A 23,376-nucleotide genomic window follows, 5' to 3' on the forward strand; every position below is an offset into this window, starting at 1 on the left:
TCGTGTTTCCTGCTGAGCGTAAGCAACTTCATAGAACAGCAACATCAGGCAAGGCCACCTGGCGACTACGATAGAGTGAGAAAAAACAAGATCATTCCACAATCATACCTCGATACAGGCAAAAAGAAGGACACGCTCCAAACCACAAAAATGACCCAACATCCCCGCCTCCTAACAAAGGCTAAATCCTCTAAGCCCTTTCTAATACCCTCTTAATAGAGATGGTTTTCCCAATGATGCACCATTTCCCTTGTTGAGTCAATACGCCCAACTCCAGTGACTACAGGAATGTTTTCAGTGGTCTTTCAACCAAAGGAAGCAGGTCCAAGACCCAGGTCGCAGCTGGTGACCAGAATCAGCTCGCTGTGTACTTCAGCTGTCGTTTTCTTCTGCCACAGTGATAATGAGGTTCTGCCTTATGCTCCTGACCCTTCACATATGGCTGAGCATTGCTCCAATTCAAGACCAAAGAGTCTTGAATTGGGGAAGAAGACATTTGCAGGTGCATAAGAGAACAGCATTCATACCCATGTCTGCAGAGTGGTAACAAGACAGTTAACTCGGGCCTTTCACAATCATACTCTATGGGAAATGAAATTTCATGTTGGTAGGCTGGTGAAATTATGCAGATTGAACAAGTTTCAAAACTCATCTCGGCCGGGCATGGTGGCTCACACCTGTAATCCCATCACTTTGGGAGGCCGAGGCAGGTGGGTCACCTGAGGTCAGGAGTTCAAGACCAGCCTGGCCAACATGGTGAAACTCCGTCTCTACTAAAAATATAAAAATTCACTGGGTGTGGTGGCGCACACCTGTAATCCCAGCTACTTGGGAGGCTGAGGCAGGAGAATCGCTAGAACCCTGGAGGCAGACGTTGCAGTGAGCCAAAATCGCGCCATTGCACTCCAGCTTGGGCCACAGAACGAGACTCCACCTCAAAATAAAAAATAAATAAATAAAAAATAAAACTCATCTCTATACTTATGAGTTTAAATCTAAAGAGCAGAACTAAGTGTAAGAATGAATGTGTTTGTTTGTTTGTTTGCTTGAGACAGGGTCTTGCTCTATTGCCAAGGCTGGGGTGCAACAGTGCCATCACGGTTCATTGCAGCCTCAACCTCCCAGGCTCAAATGATCTTCCTGTCTCAGCCTCCCAAGTAGCTGGAAGCACAGGCATGTGCCACTGCCCAGCTAATTTTTTTTTTTTTTTCATTTTATGTAGAGACAGGGTCTCCCTATATTGCCCAGGCTGGTCTTGAATTCCTGGGCTCAAGCAATCCTCCCACTTTGGCCTCCCAAAGTTCTGGAATCACAGGTGTGAGCCACCATGCTCAACCTAATTTGTTTTTAAATTTATGAAAGTTTTGTTCTTTTGGGCATCTCTTTAGAATACTAATTGCAAAGCAAAAAAAAAAAAAAAAATCACAGATATAGCTGTCTGTATGTCATTCCAGAAAACGTTTTATCCTTCATTTTTCTATATTTTTGTTTTTCTATATTTATGGTGGGGAATCCCATCTCTACTTCAGGGAACTTAGGCCTAGCAGAGAAACAAGAAGGGACTGCGTTAGAATCTCCTTGTCCCACACTAAATATTTCTACAGTCTCTTGGAGCCTCTCTGTGCCAACATCAAGCCCTTTGAATGCCCTCAGGAAAGCTTTGTCAAAAGAAACCCAGGATTGGGCTGGGCGTGTGGCTCATGCCTGTAATCCTAGCACTTTGGGAGGCTGAGGCAGGTGGATCACGAGGTCAGGAGATCGAGACCATCCTGGCCAACATGGTGAAACCCCACCTCTACTAAAAATACAAAACTTAGCTGGGTGTGGTGGTGTGTGCCTGTAGTCCCAGCTACTCAGGAGGCTGAGGCAGGAGAATCGCTTGAACCCGGGAGGTGGAGGTTGCAGTGAGCTGAGATTGTGCCACTGTACTCTAGCCTGGGTGACAGAGCAAGACTTCATCTCAAAAAAAAAAAAAAAAAAGAAAAAGAAAAAAAAAGAAATAAACCCAGGATTGAATCTTTTCTAACTGAAAAACTCTTGGATGAAATTGATTGTTCATTCTGTCCCCCATTTATGACGTTCACCACAGATTTTGCTGAGCCAGTAAAACCCGTGAAGTCCCTTCCTTGGGAGAGGAAGAATGGGAAAAGAGATTGTGAACATGTTTACCTAGCTCAGCCTTCACTTTGGTCCTCTTTTCTCATTTGTTCAAAGGGAAGTTCCAGAATGAGACAGGGAAATCTTAAGCTGACCCAAAGGAGATGGGCAGAGACAGATGTTAGGAAACGTCACCATTGATATGTAGGTTTTACAAATTAGCCCTCACGCTACTGTGGGAATCTCAGGTACATGATGCACATAGCCTAAGATCACCTCCAAAATCAAGAGGCTGTCACAATTTCTATTTGTTCACTTCACAGTCCCCTCTCCTCCAGAGTCCCCTGCTCTCCCCCAGTTCATTAAATTGACCTACCTCTCAAACTCTAAAATCTTTCTCCCCATAAAAGTCTCCATTCCTAAAAGGTTATGTTTCCATTCTGAAGTCTGCTTGTCTGATTAACTGCATAAAATCACTGTAGAATGCATAGGGGAAGGGTGGACTGTGGGGATTTAGAGAGCTTCCAGGTCTCTCTATTCTACAGTACCCACATATCCTTACCAGGTGTCCCCTGCCCCCAACTCTGTCAGCCACAGGACAAATACAGGGAGACAGCATTGCAAAACCAACCCTTTCCTCAGCTGCTTTTTTTTTTTTCAGTTGGAGTCTTGCTCTGTTGCCCAGGCTGGGGTGCAATGGTGTGATCTCGGCTCGCTGCAACCTCCACCTCCTGGATTCAAGCAATTCTCGTGTCTTGGCCTCCCGAGTAGCTGGGATTACAGGCATGTGCCACCATGCCCAGCTTATTTTTGTATTTTTAGTAGAGACGGGGTTTCACCATGTTGGCCAGGCTGGTCTCGAACTCCTGACCTCAAGTGATCCTCCTGCCTCGGCCTCCCAAAGTGTTGAGATTACAGGCGTAAGCCACCATGCCCAGCCTCTCATTTGCTTTTGAGACAGCATCTTGCCGTGTTGCCCAGGCTGGAGTGCAATGGTGTGATTGTAGCTCATGCAGCTTTGACCTCCTTGGTCCAAGCCATCCTCCTGCCTCAGCCTCCCAAGTAGCTAGGACTAAAGGCATGCCAAAACACTTGGCTATTTTTTCTTTTTCTTTTTTTTTGGAGATGGAGTCTCACTCTGTCACCCAGGCTGGAGTGCAGTGGCGCAATCTCAGCTCACTGCAATCTCCGCCTCCCAGGCTCAAGCAATTCTCCTGCCTCAGCCTCCCGAGTAGCTGAGATTCCAGGCACCTGCCACCACATCTGGCTAATTTTTGTATTTTTAGTGGAGACCAGGTTTCACCACGTCGGCCAGGCTGGTCTCAAACTCCTAACCTCAGGTGATCCACCTGCCTCAGCCTCCCAGAGCACTGGGATTACAGGCATGAGCCACTGAGCCTGACCTATTTGAATTTTCAAGTGCACCTCTGAGTAGACCTAGGTGTAGACTCCCCCAACCATGAAAACAGTCACTGAGGCCACCTGGATGGCCAGCGACTACACCATCTCTGTCTGTCAACTCACTTCCATGTGCCGTTTCTGAACATGGGTTGGACACTCCAAGAAGAGCCAAAGATGTTCAAGGACTTGGAGAAGCAGTCATTGTAGATCAAACCCGTGTAGATGGAGAAGATGCCCATAAGTAGGATCAGATAGCGCCCGTGGAAGAAGGTGTTCCAAATCTGGCCTCAGAGAGACAGAGAGGATGATTGTCAGTGGGCTCTGAAGCAGACCCCAGAGGGAAGCGTTCTACAGGATATCTCCAGCATCACCGGTGCAGGCACCCTTGGGGGAGCCACATGACCACAGCAGACATCAATCATCCAGACAGGAAGAGCACACACTTCATGGTTTTTGGAACATATAGGTGCACCAAAAAGTCCTAGGCTGGTATTTGTTATCATGAAACAAAAACCATATAGGCAAAAATTAGCTGGGCATGGTGGTGCATGCATGTAATCCCAGCTACTTGGGAGGCTGAGGCAGGAGAATCACTTGAACCTGGGAGTTGGAGGCTGCAGTGAGCCAAGATTGCACCACTGCGCTCCAGCCTGTGTCTCAAAAAAAAAAAAAAAAAAAAGGCCGGGTGTGGGGGCTCACACCTGTAATCCCAACACTTTGGGAGGCCAACATGGGCAGATCACCTGGGGTCAGGAGTTCGAGACCAGCCTGACCAACATGGTGAAACCCCGTCTCTACTAAAAATTAGCCAGATATGGTGGTATGCACGTTAGTCGCAGTTACTCAGGAGGCTGAGGCAGGAGAATCACTTGAACCCAGGAGGCGGAGGTTGCAGTGAGCTGAGATTGCCCCACTGCACTCCAGCCTGGGTGACAGAACAAGACTCTGTCTCAAAAAAATATATATATATATTTTATAATATATATATTTATAACATATATTATAAATATATATATTATAATATATATTTATAACATATATTATAATATATATATTATAATATATATATTTATAACATATATTATAAATATATATATTTATAATATATATTATATATGTATATATATTATATATATATGCATGCCTCAGATTCTTCCATTGCACCTGCATTAGAAAATAAACTGAAGTGCAAGCAAGGCCTCATCTGCTTAGGAAGGGACTTGAAAGCAGGTGGCTGTTGTCTCAGGTGCTTCCAGGAAATAAGCACTGAACTGGCCTCCCATGGCTGCTACATTTATGACAAGTCAGATATATACACATTTTGCGTCTTGTCATTGTAAAGTTGAGTCCCTGTCTGACTATGTCTGCTGAGAAGAATAAAGTGCTTTCTCATAATACTGAATAATGTGTGTCAATCATTCCAAGAAGTGCTGACGTGTAACTCTGAAACTCAAAATGTTTACCATACAAAATCATATCTTTAAGCTTGGCATGGAAAACTATATTGGTCACAGGTTGATTCTGCTCACTAACCTCGACGTCGCTGACCTAGCTGTAATTAATTCAACCTGTAATAAAACATTGCAGATATGTTTTTTTTTTTTTAAGATGGAGTCCCTCTCTGTCAACCAGGCTGGAGTAAAGTGCTGCAATCTCAGCTCACTGCAACCTCCACCTCCCGGGTTCAAGTAATTCTCCAGCCTCAGCCTCCCAAGTAGCTGGGACTACAGGTGCCCACCACCATGCCTGGCTAATTTTTGTATTTTTAGTAGAGATGGGGTTTCACCATGTTGGCCACGTTGGCCTCGAACCCCTGGTCTCAAATGACCCACCCACCATGGCCTCCCAAAGTGGTGGGGTTACAGGTGTGAGCCACTGCACCTGGCCAGCCAATAAACTTTGAACCAATGCACCCTCCTGAGTTGTCTCAGCCTTCACAGCACTCTGCAAAGGTGGAGAAACTTAAGAGTGGGGAAACGATGTTCAGGGTTTCTCAGTGTTCAGAAGAACACGGGTCCCAGGCTGCTTCTGCCATGAACAAATACTCATGATATTTTAAGTAAAAACACTACAAATAGTATGCATTACTTGATGCCAATTTTTGAAAAATTGGTGGATAAGCACAAACAAATTGGAAAGATATCCAAAAGCATTCATGGTGATTTTTCTCTCGGTCATTAGATGGTTGCATTTTTCTAATTTTTACAGTGATTATGTATTGCTTTCATAATCAGGCAAAAACATCAGAGTTAGAAAAAATATATAATGAAAAAGAAAAATCGATGCCTTATCAAGTCATGAACAAAAACCCAAAAATGCTGAAAGGAACGGCACCAAACCATCCAAAGGAATTACCTTTGGCCAGAAGTTTTAGGTTAATTTTGGCTCTTTTTTACTTTCCTTCTCTCCCTTATTTTTCATAAAAACGTGTTATTTCTATGGTGAAAACCACATACAGATTTTCATATTCTGAAAATGAATGGGGGCAAGACGGTCAATGGACACTCACCTCATTGTCTGTCTTCTGGGAGAGCAAGCGTCTCTCATTCAGAATCATCCAAAGTGCAGCCAGGAGCATCACGGTTCCATGACCACAGTCTCCAAACATCACAGCGAACAGGAAGGGGAAAGTGATGATGGTGTAGGGGGCTGCGGAGGGGAGACACACAACGCCTGAGGCCTCAGCAGAGCCTCGGGGCCCCCACCTCAGATTCCCTGCCACAGCTCCACGATTTGCATGCGGGTTTCCTTAAGCCTTTCTGGTTGTCTTTTCTCACCATCCCTACCCTGACACATGCTTAGCTGCCACATAAATGAGTGCATCTGTTTCTAGGCATTCTGTTTTTCAATTTTTTTTGAAAGAGGGTCTCGCTCTGTCACCCAGGCTGGAGTGCAGTGGCACAATCATGGCTCACTGCAACCTCCACCTCCTGGGCTCAAGTGATCCTCCCACCTCAGCCTCTTGAGTAGCTGGAACTACAGATGTGTGCCACCATGCCTAACTAATTTTTAAAATTTTCTATAGAGATGAGGTCTCGCTATATTGCCCAGGCTGGTCTCGAACTCCTGGTTTCAAGCAATCCTCCCACCTCGGCCTCCCAAAGTGTTGGGATTATGGGCATGAGCCACTGCGCCCAGCCTATGAGTAGGCATTCTTATTCCCCACTTTACAGATGTGCTGAGGCTTAGAGAAGCTAAGTGACTTGTCAAAAATCACAAAGTCAAAAAAAAAAAAAAAAGAAAAAATCACAAAGTTTGATGGAACACAAGATCAGCTTTCTCTCTCTAGGTGCTTTCTATACTCTTCTCCACACCCATCTTTTGTCTGTTTCTCCACCATTCACATGCACCACACACCACCAGTAGTTTGCTCGCAGGGACCCTCAACCCAGGAGGCCCCTGCATTACAGGCCACAAATTCGACTGGGCCTCAGGCTGGAGAAGAACAATCACCATGCACTGCTTGGATAAAGGGTATCTGGTCTATCCTTTCATTTTATTTTATTTTATCTATTTTTTGAGACAGGATCTCGCTGTGTCAGCAAGGCTGGAGTGCAGTGGTGCAGTCTCAGCTCACTGCAATCTCTGCTTCCTGGATTCAAGCGATTCTCCTGCCTCTGCCTCCTGAGTAGCTGGGATTACAGCTGCCTGCCACCATGCCCTGCTAATTTTTGTATTTTTAGTAGAAACAGGGTTTTGCCATGTTGGTCAAGCTGGTCTCGAACTCCTGACCTCAAGCGATCCACCTCCTCTGCCTCCCAAAGTGCTGGGATTACAGGCGTGAGCCACCAAACCCAGCCTACACCTTTATTTTATTAACCAAGGTAGCAAGATTCCACAGCTTAGGACACCAAGAATTGAGTCTTCTAAGTTCTGTGTACTGGTGTCTTTCCCACACAATAACTACAGGACTGTGAAGATGCCAAGATATGGCCCTCATTGTATTGGTGAAGGAAATGAACATTGACTTCGGCTGCCTGATGAGGTTGCAGTTTAAGGGTGCACAGGTGAAGACAAAGAACAACTCTTTCACCAATCGGCATTTATAGACGACACCACAGGGTATTAGGAAACCAAGGAGGATTTTAGGAATCCTACTACTTGCCCCTACTATCCTACTTATTCCTCCGATTCCCACAGCTACTACCCTAGCCCCAAGCCTCACAGTTTTAACAAGTTCACCTCGGTCACCTCAGGGGTCCATCTTACCAGTTTTCACTTTCAAGCTACCCAGTCGTGCAGTTCATCAGATCTTTACCTGGGTTTATCTCCCGGTAGCTGCCAACACCATAGGCATCAACAATATTCTGGAAGCCAGCTGTGAATTTATTGGTCCGGTTAAATGTGGGAGGGGCTGTTTTAGATTGCACTGTGGTCATGATGGGGGCCATGGAGGAGCCACTTAGTTCCTGGAAAAAAAAAAAAGCGACAAAGATGTAAGGAGAAGAGTCTTGGGCTGGGTGTCAGCACAAAGGTCACAGTCCCAGCTCCTGCCGTCCCTCACTGAGCGAACTTGGGGCAATCTCTTGATCTCTCTGAGACTCACGACCTTATGTGTAGAGAGTTAATACCTTCCCAATACTTATCTAATGCATCTCATGGGAGGGCTGTCAAGAGAATTGAGTCCCTCTGGAGTCTCTGACAATCTCCCATCTCCTACTGCTGTAAATGCGAATGTTATGACTCCTGGCCCTCTATGCTTTCCTCCTCTCCACTTTCTCAATTCATCCCCCTCTTCCAAATGGCTCTGACCCTTCCCCAATTTTTTCCTAATTTCCTGCTTAGACTTTCAAACTCCAATGTGTCACCAACCCCACAAAATCCAGGAGCCTAATCCTGAATTCATCAACTCTCCACAAAGCCAGGTCCCCTCCACAAACTCCCTGCCCCTTCAGCGGAGCCTCCATTCTCCCAGATTCCTAGAATCTTGGAATCATGGATTTGTCCTTCTCTGGTTTCAGGCAGTCGATCACCCAGCAAAGCTTGCTAGTTCTCCCTTCGGAATCTTTCCTCCGATTCCCACAGCTATCACCCTAGCTCCAAGCCTCAGCATCTCTGCCAGCCCCCTCCCTCTCCGTTTATCTAACACCCAGATTGCTCAAGCACTCTTTTAATAAAACAAACAAAAAGCACTATTTTACTCATGTTACTCTCCTGCTTTAAAATCTTCAAAGGCTGCCTATCGCCTAAAGAATGAAATCAAAACTCTTTAGTCTTGTGATCAAGACTACTTAACAATATGCCTTAATCCTCCATTCACACCTTCACCCCTCCCCACGCTTCCCCATGGAAACTGGCCATGTCTACACTAGCCACCTCTCTTCTCCACTTGCTCAAGTCTTTTTTCTTTTTCTTTTTTTTTTCTTCCTGAGACAGGAAGTCCCAGGCTGGAGTGCAGTAACATGATCATAGCTCACTACAGCCTCAAACTTCTGGGCTCAAGTGATCCTCCCGCCACAGCCTCCTGAGTAGCTGGGACTACAGCCATACAATGCTATGTTACGCAGGCTGGTCTTGAACTCCTAGGCTCAAATGATCCTCCCACCTCAGCCTCCCAAAGTGCTGGTATTACAGGCGTGAGCCACTGCATCCATTCTACCTACTCGAGTCTTAACAATTCCAAGTGCTCCCTGTCCAGGAACCGTACAGCCACCGCACACCCAACAGCACTTGCCACATGCACACCCAGTGGGATCTGACACCAGCTGGACGAGTGCTCACGGTCCCAGCTTCAATCCTCCTCTGCCTTCAGGAGGCCCCACCTCCCTTCACCTGCTCCCCGGCCAGCCTCCCAGCGCTCTGCGCATGCATCACTTCCTCCAGGACGCACCCCCGCCCTGCTCAGCCTGGTTGAAATGCTTTTTAAGTGCCCCATTTAGGTGGTTTTTGGACCATGATGTGGGGACATCGACTGTTTTGAGGAACAGTTTCTGTATTCAAACCCTGCCTCCTGGCTATAGGACTGTAGTCAGGTTACTTCTACTTTCTGTGCCTCCATTTCTTTATCTGTACGAAGGGGATAAAGAAAGCTCCCACCTTCTAACCCATTCCTACTGCAAGGCCTTTACCTTCAGATTCCTCCGCCTGCAAAACCCTTCCTCCCGCCCCCAACCTTCCCATGCTATCAATGCCGCCTGCTCAGAGAGGGTTTCTTCAGATACCACGAGATCTGCCGTCACCAGATATGCCACCCAGCTAGTTCCCCATCGGCCGAACCAGCTGCATGCCACCCACTCCTCAACCTAACGGCTTCACTCCTCCTACCCCGTGAAATTATTCAAACAAGCTAATCACATCCTTCTGCAAGAACCAAAGGTCACCTCACCCTCGTTCACTGCAGAGCCTGCCTCCCACCGGCCCTGCTGCTTCACTCTGCTCCCAAACGCAGTTCCCGAGGGCAAGCCCTGTGTGGCCCGCATGGCGTGCGGTGTCCTTCTCCCCTGGGCTCTGAAGACGAGTGACTAAAAACAGCTGCCAAGCCCATCTGTCCAGTGTCGGGGTAATGTGTTCGGCCATCTTGTACTATTTAGGGCAGGAGGGGGTCCCTCCTTCAATGGGGTGAATAACGGTGATCAGAACAAGCCCCCCTCTCCATCCCGCCCCTCGCCGTCCCCTGCTTGGTTTCCTGCCCACCACTCATCACTGCCTGAAATCTCATTAGTCACGGACATGCCTCCGTGTCCCTTTCTAGAATGTCTATCAAAGCAGGGTCTTGGCTTGCCAGTGTGTAAGCCCTAGATCCGTTCCTAGTACACAGGGAATGTCTAAGGAATGAATGGAGGGAGCGGTGAGAACTCAACGAGGACAGAGTGCTTAGCCATCGCGGACACACCGCAAGCGATCTACATATTTTGGCTCTTATTATAGGTGCTTGGTTATTCATCTTTCTAGCTAGACTATAACCTCCATGAGGTAACAGGTGGTATCTACAGTCTAGCAGAGTGGAGCTGGGCATGGTGGCGCGTGCCTGTAGTCCTAGCCACTTGGGAGGCTGAGACAGGAGGATCACCTGAGCCCAGGAGTTTGAGGCTGTAGGGCAGTATGCCCATGCCTGTGAACAGCCCTGCACTCCAGCCTGGGTGTCATAGCGAGATCCCCATCTTTAATAAGAAAAAAAAGACAAAATCCCCCCAAAACGATAGTCTAGCTGAGAGACTGACACATTAATGCTCAGTATGGCCGGGTGTGATGTCTCACACCTGTAATGTCAGCACTTTGGGAGGTCGAGGCAGGCAAATCACCTGAGGTCAGGAGTTTAAGAGCAGCCCAGCCAACATGGTGAAACCCCGTCTCTACTAAAAATACAAAAATGTGCTGGACGTGGTAGGGCGCACCTGTAATCCCAGCTACTCGGGAGGCTGAGGCAGGAGAATCACTTGAACCCGGGAGGCAGAGGTTGCAGTGAGCCGAGACTGTGCCACTGCACAACAGCCTGGGCTACAGAGCGAGATTCTATTTTTTTTTTTTTTTAAAAAAAGCTCAATACGTACTCACAAAAGGTCAAAAAATGGTGAACAACTGTCAAACACTGAAAAGACAAAGGAATTTCTTTTATGTCCTCGAGTGGGGTTGATAACTGAAGACACAAAGATGAAGGAAGCAATCCTACCACCAAGTCACTTGAGTTCATGTGGCCCATGAGGCCAACACCCTCTGAGAGCCCAGCAGAGGGGCTGACTCATCGGACCCCTCCTGGCTCCACCTGCCACGCACCATGCCTTGCTCCAGTGCCCTCTTGATACGTGTGGCATCTGCCACCGGGAACCAGATCTCGGCGATGACACACTGCTGGGTGACGTCGATGTTGCACATGTTCAGGATGTGGTAGACAGCTTTCATCTTCTGCACCTTGATGAGCCAGGAGTGCCAGTTGGCAGCGGCTTCCTGCAGCAGGCGCTGGCGGTGAGACTCTGTTTGTGTTATGACCTATACAAAAAACAACACACAGGAAAACAGAGAACCTTCATAGAGCTGTTTGACAAGGTGCCAAAAATGGAGTGTCACAGGCCACAGCAGCTTCCTCTGCTCTGAGCAGGCTCCTTTGACCTGTGGCTGTCACCTGGCCTTGAACTCTCCTGAGCAGTTTATCTCCCCCGCTAGAGGCTAAAACCCTTAGGCAGAGATTGTATCTTCCTTTTCTTCTAAATTCCTCATTGTCCTATTGTTATGGGTTGAATTGTCCACATAAAAGAGTCCTGAACTCTGATACCTGTGAATATGGCCTTTTTGGAAAGAGGGTCTTTGCAGATGGAATCAGGTTAAGAAGATGTCATACTGGATTTGAATGGGCTCTAATCCCATATGACCACTGTCCTGATAAGAAATGTAGACACAGAGGCACACAGGGGAGAATACCACGTGACAGCAGAGGCAGAGAAGTAGGCACTTGCAAGCCAAGGAATGCGGAGGACGGCCCGCAGCACCAGAGCTGGGGAGAGGCAAGGAGGGGGCTACCTTCAGGTCTTCCAAGAGAGCACGGCCCTGCTGACGCCTTGATTTCAGACCTCTGGCCTCCAGAACCGTGACAGAATAAATCTCTATTGTCTTATGCCACCCAGTTTGCTATAATTTGTTATAGCAACCCTAAGAGATTACTACATCTACCACAACCCTTTATATACACAATCCCTCCAATAAATGACAAGTGAATGAATGAAGGAATGAATGGACAATTGGGCCCACACAGAATTTATTTAATGGAAATCATTTTTATGTTTTGATGATACAACAAACAGGGTAATCTTTTTCAGCACACATGCCCTCTGTAAGAGACACACTGTAAGAGAGACACGCTGGCTCTAAGATTAACGAGAGCCATGAGGCCACCGAAGCGTCTCACAAGCCCAATACTACCTGTCACTTAGCAATATAATGCCACCTGGCCTGGGGATTTCCAGGAGACAAGAGCACCTCAGCACAGAGGTGACTTTCAGAAACCTCAAAGAGCACAGCCCGAATTATATGCCTCAGCATCAGACAGTGTCTAAGATTCATCTTTGGCAGGGACTGAGCCAAAGGAGAAAGCTCCCCCTGCAGAAGCTGCTCAGCTGGGATCACCTGAAGCCCTCGACACAGCAGCAACCCGTCATACTAAATGTAAGCACACATCTAGCAGAATTTCTTTTCCATTCTCCTCATGACGTTTTCATAAAATCAAGCATGGAGAATTGGGGGGAAAGGACTTCAACGGCTTCGGGGAAACAGTGTTCCTGACAAGTGACAAAGAAGTAATGGAGAGGATTAAAAAATCAAACACAGGCCAGGTGCAGTGGCTCACGCCTGTAATCCCAGCACTTTGGGAGGATGAGGTGGGTGGATCACCTGAGGTCGGGAGTTCGAGACCAGCCTGACCGACATGGAGAAACCCCATCTCTACTAAAAATACAAAATTAGCCAGGCATGGTGGCGCATACCTGTAATCCCAGCTACTCGGAAGGCTGAGGCAGGAGAATCACTTGAACCCGGGAGGCGGAGGTTGCGGTGAGCCGAGATTGCGCCACTGCACTCCAGCCTGGGCAACAAGAGCAAAACTCCATCTCAAAAAAAAAAAAAAAAAATTAAACACAGGTTTTCTGGAGAAGTAAAGTTGTCTGCTAGCCTAAGGGTTTTGAAAGAGGCACATCTCTAATTTCTTAACATACTTGTCCAGAATCTAAAACTGAGTTGACTTCTACCACAGCCATATGCAGCTACTAAATTTTATTTATTTTATTTCCTTTTATTTTATTTTGAGATGGAGTCTCCCTTTGTTGCCCAGGCTGGAGTGCAGTGGCGCGATCTCGGCTCCCTGAAACCTTTGCCTCTCAGGTTCAAACGATTCTCCTGCCTCAGCCTCCCGAGTAGCTGAGACTAGACTACAGGTGACTGCCACCACGCCTGACTAATGTTTGTATTTTTAGTAGAGATGGGGTTTCACCAGTTTGGTCAGGCTGGTCTTGAACTCCTGACCTCAAGTGATCCACCCACCTCAGCTTCCCAAAGTGCTGGGATTATAGGCATGAGCCACCGCACCCAGCCCTAAAATTTAAATTGAATTAAAATTAAAAATACAAACTAAATCACTTAGTGGCACTAGCCATGTTTCAAGGGCTCAATAGCCACATGTGGCTCATGACTGCAGCGTTGGACAGCACAGGACACGTGAACCTTCCATCATAACCGAAAGTTCTATTGAACTCTAGCACTGATGAGAGTCTGCCAGCGAGGGAGGCCCAGCTGTTTTCAGCGATTACTTTCAAAGCTGCTGTGATTGAAGAAAGAGTTCTGATCATAAGTGTGTTGAGTGACCCTGGATGGTGACAGACTTTACAAAGAAAATGAGTTTGGGATGAATGAATGTTCACATGGTGAAACTAGACTCACTGTTTTTACAGAATTAACCCATCAGCTTAAACAACCGGGCAATTCAGTGGGAAAATAATCTGTCAAACTGGTTGTTCAACTTAATTGGCTGGGTGGTTGTATCATAGATTCCGTCTAGGCCGAGGCTGGCAATAAAGGGTGCCTTTTATCAGATCGGGGTGGCCACCTGAAGGCTGACTAGGGCTGTGGTCAAATCTGACCCTGGGCAAAGCATTCTTAAGACACAGCTTCGTTCCCTCTAGCTTATCGAACAGTTTCCCAATTGTGAAATCTTCCACAGCCACAACCAGAAAGGCATAGCCAGCATTCCAGCCAGCCTCCCAGCAAGGGCCCTGGGGGGCAGGGCTTGTATGAAAACAGCAGAGGCAGCCCTCCTGCAGCTGCCATCACACCATGCGCCCAAACCCCTCACTCACGGTGATTAAATCTTCCAGCCTCACATTGACGCTCTCCAACATCTCTCTGCGCTCCACCGCAGGCTCTGGGCAAGGGTAGACAGTGGCTCGAAACCTGTGTTTAATATATTCCAAAGGAAACAGGTGAGTTCTTGCTGCAAAGCATTCTGCATCCCCTTTTCTGCTAAGACATCGTTTGCTGACTTTAGTTAGATGGCCAACCTATCCTAGAATAACTGCGTCTTTGGCCACTGGAAAAGGAGTCCCAGTCATAAGGGTTCCCAGTACGTCACTTGTGCTGTGAATTGAGGCTGCAGTTCTGTTATATGAATGAGCTTCATTCAAACCATAAAACCTGTGAGTTGCTGGGTAAGTAAGACTGCAAGCTGGGCTTGCCCCTTCCTAAGAATCTATTAATGTATTAATATCCTCTGCACTGAGTCATTTCTGCTTCTATGGAGCTACATGTAACACGATTCTGTAAAATCCAAAACAAGTTAGCCATGCAGTTGGATTACTCTGGAGCAGCTGATGAAAAGTCTCAGATGGAATAGACTGAAATGGGGAACATGTCCATTTTTAGTTACCCTCACATTTTGCATATTCAAGTTCTCCCTATTCATATTCTCACAACTATTAAAAATCAGTTGGGGCTGACTTTTACGTGAGAAAGTTACTCTAAAGCCTTACCGACCTCTAGAAGCCACAGTCGTGTGCATTTGACATTGCACATCTCTTTATCTAATCCTGGCCCAAATCACTGAAGAAAGAGCCATTCACTCCCTCTTACCCATCACAGATCTTCTTGATTTTCTGCCTGAGCTGCTCTCCTTGGTAAAATATGATGAATATGTTCTTCTGAATTTCTTCTTTCTGGAAAATCAGAATAAGTTAAAAAAAAAGGGGGGGGGGTTTCTTTCTGGTTAAAACATAATAGAGAGAAATGTAAAGTCCTGTTTTTAGGCCTACACAATTCATAAATTTAAAACTGGGAAACTGTAACTTTCCTAGTTCATCTAAGTTCATAGCTCACAGTTGAGAGCAAGGCCATCCAGGACCTCACAGAGGCTAATGCAGCCTTAAGGTGACAGGCTCCCTGTTCCCGATGCTGGTTGGACCACAGCCAGACCTTATATTCAGCTCTAAGCCCCACATTTAAGAGATATGATAATAAACAAGAAACCATTCAGAAGAGAATATTGCGAGGCTTAAAACGAAGACAGCTGGCTGATAAACTGGCTCACCAGAGTTAATTAACACACAACACTGACATTTTGGGGATGAGTAGGTGTTTTATATTTAACAAAGGTAAAGCCATGCCCAATTTTTGACTCATACATACAGTTGCTCAGATTTTTTGACTCACACAGTTGCTTGTGTGCCATAAGACTGCTGCTTAAATCACACTTGTCAAGTCCAAGTTGGACAATTCACAAGAAAGGAAGATGTGTTCCACAAGCAGACAGGCAAATGTTTAACTCTTACTGTAAGCAAAGAAATATGAGCTGAAACAATGCATTCTTCCAATCTTATTTAGTTTGAGGGGGTAAAGGTAAAATGACAAAACCCAGACCGGGTGCAGTAGCTCACACCTGTAATCCCAGCACTTTGGGAGGCTAAGGCGGGTGGATGGCTTGAGCCCAGGGGTTCAAGACCAGCCTGGGCAACATGGTAAAACCCCATCTCTACAAAAAACACAAGAATTAGCTGAGTGTGGTGGTGCTCACCTGTGGTCCCAGCTACCAGGAAGGCTGAGGTGGGAGGATTGTTTGAGCCCAGGAAGTCGAGGCTGCAGTGAGCCATGATCATACTACTGCACTCCAGCCTGGGTGGCAGAGTGAGACCCTGTCTCAAAAAAAACCCCAAAAAACAAAAACAAAAACTATTGTTGGAAAAGTTATGACAAATCCAATAGACTCATCACATACTACTCGAGGCACTGGAATCAGAAAAGTCACTGAAAGGCCATTTGTCGGGACCTATAGGGTGTCATTAAAATGCCCACACCCTTTAAGCCAGCAATCCTATTTTCCTTGAACTTGTTTATTATGAAAGTAATTCAAAAGCAAATAAAAATCCACATGCATAAAGATGCTCATCATGGTGTCTACATTCTGGAGAAAAATTAGAAATAAAGTGTCCAAAATAGATAGTCAACGTCACGTCAACTCAGTGGACACGTTAGACATTCCTTAAAAATACTATCAAAATGAATCCTGTCTTTGGCATTTCCTTACGGGAGCAAGTGGCGGTGTTTTAGGATTTTCAGAGCTGCTGCGTTACATTATTTCCAAAAGGTTTCTCTACCCGTGGAGTCTACCCTGGTCCTTTTCTGAGTCTCTTAAATTTTCTTTTCTCCTGATCCACCAGAATCAGGAATCTGCTCTAATCTCATGACTTCCCTTTGGTGACCTTCGGCGTCCACGCTCATCTTTTTCCAGATGCTTTTACTTTCTCTCCCACCATGACTGTCACATGTCAAAACAGGATTATAAAAAGTGATGATTTAATGTCAAATTTAAAAATGATCTTTACAAAGGATGCACAGTAATATGGGGAGGGATCTCGTATTAGGTAAAACAAAGAAAAGAAAAAAATTATTTCCATGTATACTACAATCATATAAAATTATACCTGTCTATGGCTATAGAGAGAAATAGTACAAGAGGCAAAATACAAATGAAGACATTAGAGTGATGGGGTTTCTCATTTTTTTCATAATCTTTCTTATTTTAAATTTCATTTATTTTAAAGTTGTTTTTCATCAAAATGAATTTTGTTGTTTTTTCATTAAAATTAATTTTTTTAGCCTCTAATCTGAAAAAGACTATAGACGCTCAGAAATAAGCCTAGCTTCTGGGAATTAAAGGGCAAGTGGATTAAATACAAACTGGAAGGTGAGACAGCAACATCCGACAGAATTCACAGCAACAACTGTATGGCACTAAGGGCTGAGCCCCCTTGAAGCCTTGTTGTTTGAAGTGCGGGATCTATTGGCAAATACATCATCAGGATTATCAGCATTCTCTGGGAGTTGTAAGAACTGCAGAATCTCAGGCCCCACTCAGACCCACTGACTCAGAATTTTTTTTTTTTTTTTTTTTTTTTTGAGGGAGTCTTGCTCTGTCACCCAGGCTGGAGTGCAGTGGCACAATCTCAGCTCACTGCAACCTCCGCCTCTTAGGTACCAGCGATTCTCCTGCCTCGGCCTCGCAAGTAGCTGGGCCTACAGGTGTGCGCCACCACTCCCGGCTAATCTTTATATTTTTAGTAGAGACAGAGCTTCACCATGGTGGCCAGGATGGTCTCAAACTCCTGACCTCAGGTGATCCGCCCACCTCGGCCTCCCAAAGTGCTGGGATTACAGGCATGAGCCACCATGCCCAGGCTATTTTTTTTTTTTTGGTTTTTTTTTTTTTTGAGATAGGGTCTCACTCTGTTCCCCAGGCTGGAGTGCAGTGGTGTGATCATAGCTCACTGCAGCCTTGACCTCCTGGGCTCAAGTTGTCCTCCCACCTCAGCCTCCTAAGTAGCTGGGACTACCGGTGTGTGCCACCACACTCGGTTAACTTTTTTTTGTAGAGATGTTTTCTTGCTATGTTGCCCAGGCTGGTCTCAATCCCCTGACCTCAAACGATCCTCCCACCTTGGGCTCCCAAAGCGCTGAGATTACAGGCATAAGCCACCATGCCTGGCCTGGAATTTGCATTTTAACAAGATCCCCAGGTGACCTCTATGCTCGCGTGCACATTGAGGCTTGAGAAGCTGACCTCAATCAGTTCTCAGTTCTTTAAGACACAGCTGCCGCCTAGGATAGTACTAGTATAACTAAGTTCTAGAGAAAAGTATAGCTATGTCTCTGGGAAGAATAAACAAATTATGAGGTGTTGACAAGAATCAGTCCTTGAACTGACCTTTCAAATATATATTTTTAAAAAGGAACAAAGTAAAAGGGAAGGAAAAAAAGGAGAAAGAAAGGAAATAGATCTTAGTCTCATCAAACTAAAGACCGCCCACATTTTGGGAGAACGAAGCGCTTCTGCTGAGGGCTATGGGAAGTCTCAGAGAAAGTTTTTGCAGCCCAAGGTTCCCACCGTGACAGGATCCTCCAGAGGGGCGTCCATCTCACTGAACTTCAAGTACACGTTTCCTCGGCAGATTCGCCACAGTAACCGCTCAAAGGAAGCCATTCTCTCCCTGTTGATCACACCGGCTATGAACCTAGGCAGCCAGAAGGGAAGACATTCCTTAGGCACAGGGATTGGGATGCAGAGAGAAGGCCCTGTAGGACGTGAAGACACACCATGAAAGGAAGGGCCATTCACTCTGTGAGCAGGAGGGACCCCGACACAGCTCTACCGACAGGAGTCCCAAGGCCACCCCGCATCCAGCCCCGACTTGCCCCAAGTCCCTTTGACCTTCTGTTTTCTTTGGTATCTTGAAATATCCTTAATCATTCCAATACTATATCGTCACTAATTGCAATTAAGAATATGGTAGAATGGCCGGGTGCCGTGGCTCACACCTGTAATCCCAGCACTTTGGGAGGCTGAGGCAGGCGATCACCTGAGGTCAGGAGTTCGAGACCAGCCTGGCCAACATGGTGAAACCCCATCTCTACTAAAAATACAAAATTAGCCACACCTGGTGGCGTGCACCTACAGTCCCAGTTACTCAGGAGGCTGAGGTAGGAAAATCACTTGAACCTGGGAGGCGGAGGTTGCAGTGAGCCAAGAATGTGCCATTGCACTCCAGCCGGGGTAGAGAAGAGTGAAACTCTGTCTCAAAAAAAAAAAAAAAAAAAAGAATATGATAGACCATTCATCATGCATTGTAGCTAATGATAGCAAATATTCAACAGTGGTCTCTATGCATTTTTCCAAAAATATTTTAATACTAAGAGGGAAAAATACATTGATGTCTATATATATCTGTTTTTTCCATTACCCAAGCATGTAGATAACTGCTGACCCAAACTTCTCATGTTAGCCAGCGACTTTCACTGGCTTATTACTTTAAATGTTCATTGATCCTGTATTACTTTCTGATCAAATATTTCCAATAAATATTTTTATTTTCATTTCAAATTCAATGCCTAGTGCCTCAAATATCAGGCCCTCAAATATTTATTGAATAAAAAATCATAAATCCCAAACTCACAATTTTCAGAAACGCTTTAAAATGCATCAATTTCACTTAGGCACTGAACAAAATCCTACCATTTTGAATCACCACATTATTTTCATGGCTACAACACATCATATCACTGCTTCTTGGAAATAACTTGATTGCATAACTATCCCATTTCTTTTTTTTATTAAAAAATTTTTTTTTGTAGACACAGAGTCTTGCTATGTTGCTCAGGCTGATCTCAAACTCCTGGCCTCAAGTGATCCTCCTGCCTCAGCTTCCCAAAGTGCTGGGATTACAGGCATAAGCCACCACATCTGACCCCCATTTCTAATTACATTTGAAAACGTATCCCAGGCAACACAGTGAGGCCTTGTCTCTACTAAAAAAATTTTTAAAAATTAGCCTGGCATAGTGCCTGTGGTCCAGCTACTCACAAGGCAGAGGTAGGAAGATCACTTGAGCCTGAGAGGTCAAGGCTGCAGTGAGCTATGATTGCACCTCTGCACTCCAGCCTGGGCAACAGAGTGAGACCCCGTGTCAAAAAAAACATAAAAATTCAGGCCAGGTGCGGTGGATCACACCTGTAATCCCAACACTTTGGGAGGCCGAGGCAGGCGGATCACGAGGTCAGGAGATCGAGACCATCCTGCCTAACACGGTGAAACCCCGTCTCTACTAAAAACACAAAAAAATTAGCCGGGTGTGGTGGCAGACGCCTGTAGTCCCAGCTACTCGGCTGAGGCAGGAGAATGGCGTGAACCTGGGAGGCGGAGTTTGCAGCAAGTCGAGATCAGGCCACTGCACTCCAGCCTGGGTGACAGAGCAAGACTCTGTTTCAAAAAAAAAAAAAAAATTCAAACTCCAAATGCATTTTATTATCAAAGTAATATTTTATTTTATTTTTTTGAGCTGGAGTCTTGCTCTGTCGCCCAGGCTAGAGTGCAGTGGCACGATCTTGGCTCACTGCAACCTCTATCTCCAGGGTTCAAGCGATTCTCCTGCCTCAACTTCCTGAGTAACTGGTATTACAGGCACGTGCGACCATGCCTGGCTAATTTTGTATTTTTAGTAGAGATTGGGGTTTCACTATGTTGGCCAGGCTGGTTTCAAACTCCTGACCTCAAGTGATCCACCCACCTCAGCCTCCCAAAGTGCTGGGATTACAGGTGTGAGCCACCGCGCCCGGCCCCCAAAATAGTATTTTAAAGAGAAAGGAAAAACATAAGTCCCCATAGCCTTGTTCCAACGCCAGGGAAGTGTTGTGATAACCCATCTGAACAATGATCCCCACAGTTTCCCATGGGGGAGCAATATAAACATTGCAGTCTTCAGGCTCAAGGAGGTCAGCATCGCCACTAACAAGAAGCTGACACCACTTCCGACTCCACCAACCTAGTAAGTTACATATGGGTCTATCGCTTGGCAGAGGCTTTGCATCCATGGGAAACAGTCCCCATTCCAATGGCTATTTGTTCACCCGTTCCTTCACTCACTCAGAAATCACCCGCCAGGACCAGGGACCCATCTACACACAAGAGTTACACTAACCCCAACTTTCCGGTCATATATGCAGGCACTGCTTTCAACTCCAGGAGGCCAGAAGTGTCCTCAGTAAAGAAATCATCGGCTAAATTGGTTTCCGTCTGAAAGTCAAAGCACTATGATTTTCATTTAAATATATTTAGGGAAACTCAAAAGGCACCTATACCTCAAAGATTTTCTCTGGTTTTAGTGAAGCTTTAATTTTCCACAAAAAGTTAACAGAAGTCAGAAAACAGAGTGCTCCTGGCCAGATCAAAAAGCTTCCCTGGTCTTTTCCTACCAAAACCCTAAAACTTCTCAAACCAACTGCTGTGCTTGGTTCTGACTTCTCTTTCTGCCTGAGCCATTTTCAGCACATACATTTTACTGAGCACCATAATATTTTTCCCTTCAATTCAGCCAGCACTACAATTATTCCACCCAAAATACTCCCCCGCCCTCACCAATGGCCTAGCCATGGAACAGAAACAGAGTGATTTACTCAGATCCCAGGCCAGCCAGTTTCCAAAATGGAAATTTGAGGTTCTGAGGAACGGGCCCTTTAGTAAATCATCCCCACGTGACCACCTCAAAGAAGTCTTGGGTTTTCTTCAGGAGGTATTTCAGTTCTGTCAGTTCTAGGAAGCTTTGTTTCAAGGCCTGCTGGTTCTGGTTGGCTTCCTGTAACTCTCCTTCCAGTTTTTCTAGAACAGTCTATGCAGGAAGGAAAAAGAAGGTAAGCCAACAGAAAGTGCTATGACATTCCTGAAATACATTACCCACAACAGATGACTAAAAAAAATCAAAGGAATCAGCACATAACATGATTGCAGACCCTAATACACATACACACAGACACACACAGACACACACACACACACACACACACATGCATGCTCTCTTAAGAGTTCCATCACCAAACGAGAGGATTAGGAAGTACTTGGAGGAGTGGATGGCCACTTCATGGAGAAGTTAAGACATTTTGGCAAATCATGCCTCTCCTCATTTAAAACACTAGGCCAGGCCGGGTGCGGTGGCTCATGCCTGTAATCCCAGCACTTTGGGAGGCCGAGATGTGCAGATCACTTGAGGTCAAGCATTCAAGACCAGCCTGGTTAATGTGGTGAAACCCCATACTAAAAATACAAAAATTAGCCAGGAATGGTGGCGCACGCCTGTAATCCCAGCTACCCAGGAGGCCGAGGCAGGAGAGTTATTTGAACCCGGGAGGCAGAAGCTGTGGTGAGCCGAGATCGTGCCACTGCACTCTAGCCTGGGCGACAGAGCAAGACTCCATTTCAAAAAAATAAATAAATAACAATAAAAATAACTTCAGAAACATTAAACAATATGGAGTCTTAAAATAGAAAATGATGGGCCAGGCACGGTGGCTCATCCTGTAATCCCAGCACTTTGGGAGGCTAAGGCAAGTGGATCACTTGAGGTCAGGAGTTCAAGACCAGCCTGGCCAACATGGTGAAACCCTGTTTCTACTAAAAATACAGAAATTAGCCGGGCATGGTGGCACATGCCTGTAGTCCCAGCTACTCTGGAGGCTGAGGCAGCAGAATCGCTTGAATCCGGGAGGCGGAGGTTACAGTGAGCAGAGGTCGCACCACTGCACTCCCACCTGGGAGACAAAGCTTTTTTTCAGACTCTGTCTCAAAAAAAAAAAAAAAATATATATATATGTATATATATACACACACACGTATGTATATATGTATATGTATATAATATATATGAAATCGATGAAATAGCAAGTTGCAGAAGAATAAACAATATAGTTCCATTTAGAGAAAATTTTTTAACATGTAAAGCTATACCATGTTATTTAGAAAAATAAATATGTAATAAAACTATGAAAAAATAAAGAAAAATACAGAAGTTAGGATAATGATGATCTCGAAGGGAAGAGGGGAAAGGAGATGGAGGAGGGGTGAGGAGGGGCACACAGGTTTTTATGAATGCCCCTGTGGGTACCGTTATCTTACACAGGGCGACAGACACATGGTGTGTGCTGATCCTTACTTTTTATACCTTACATGTTTTATAAAAATTCTACTAATTCAATTTAATGTTTAACAAAAACAATAACAAATCCACACTGAAACAGACAGGAGTGAAACTATAGAACAAAGATAAAACTTTAAAGGCTATCAGGGAAAAAAAGGACATATATCCACAAAGGGGTGATAATTGAACCAGTAGCAAATATTATGAGAAAAATTTAGTGAATATGTGCCTTGAAGTGTTAAGTGTAACTGTCATCTGTAGCTTGCACACCAATCGGTAGTGGGGAAGGGTTGGCAGGTATTACAGAAAGACAGGAAAGGGAAGGGAAGTAAAAAACAAAAGGAATAATAACCGAAAAAGCCAGTGAATCAGAAATCACAATAAATGGAAATGGATTAAGGTCACCTATTAAAGAAGAGATTATCATGCTAGTTTTTAATCCATCTAAAAG

At 45.5% G+C, this 23,376-nt stretch overlaps 1 protein-coding gene across 1 annotated transcript in view; it reads right to left on the bottom strand.

The window, feature by feature from the left end:
- The window catches only part of ATP6V0A4 (ATPase H+ transporting V0 subunit a4), a 65,302-nt gene that overhangs the window by 35,109 nt on the left and 6,817 nt on the right, over positions 1 to 23,376 (bottom strand). The window contains exons 4-12 of the mRNA XM_034965062.3: positions 21,498 to 21,623; positions 20,937 to 21,031; positions 18,350 to 18,476; positions 15,046 to 15,128; positions 14,277 to 14,370; positions 11,212 to 11,424; positions 7,757 to 7,907; positions 6,008 to 6,147; positions 3,622 to 3,779 (exon numbers count right to left, since the gene is read on the bottom strand). Coding sequence (XP_034820953.2) covers positions 3,622 to 3,779; positions 6,008 to 6,147; positions 7,757 to 7,907; positions 11,212 to 11,424; positions 14,277 to 14,370; positions 15,046 to 15,128; positions 18,350 to 18,476; positions 20,937 to 21,031; positions 21,498 to 21,623 — 1,187 coding nt within the window. The remainder of the gene's footprint in view (positions 1 to 3,621; positions 3,780 to 6,007; positions 6,148 to 7,756; positions 7,908 to 11,211; positions 11,425 to 14,276; positions 14,371 to 15,045; positions 15,129 to 18,349; positions 18,477 to 20,936; positions 21,032 to 21,497; positions 21,624 to 23,376) is intronic.

Source organism: Pan paniscus, chromosome 6 (assembly GCF_029289425.2).
Source record: "Pan paniscus chromosome 6, NHGRI_mPanPan1-v2.0_pri, whole genome shotgun sequence".
Taxonomy (NCBI): Eukaryota; Metazoa; Chordata; class Mammalia; order Primates; family Hominidae; genus Pan; species Pan paniscus.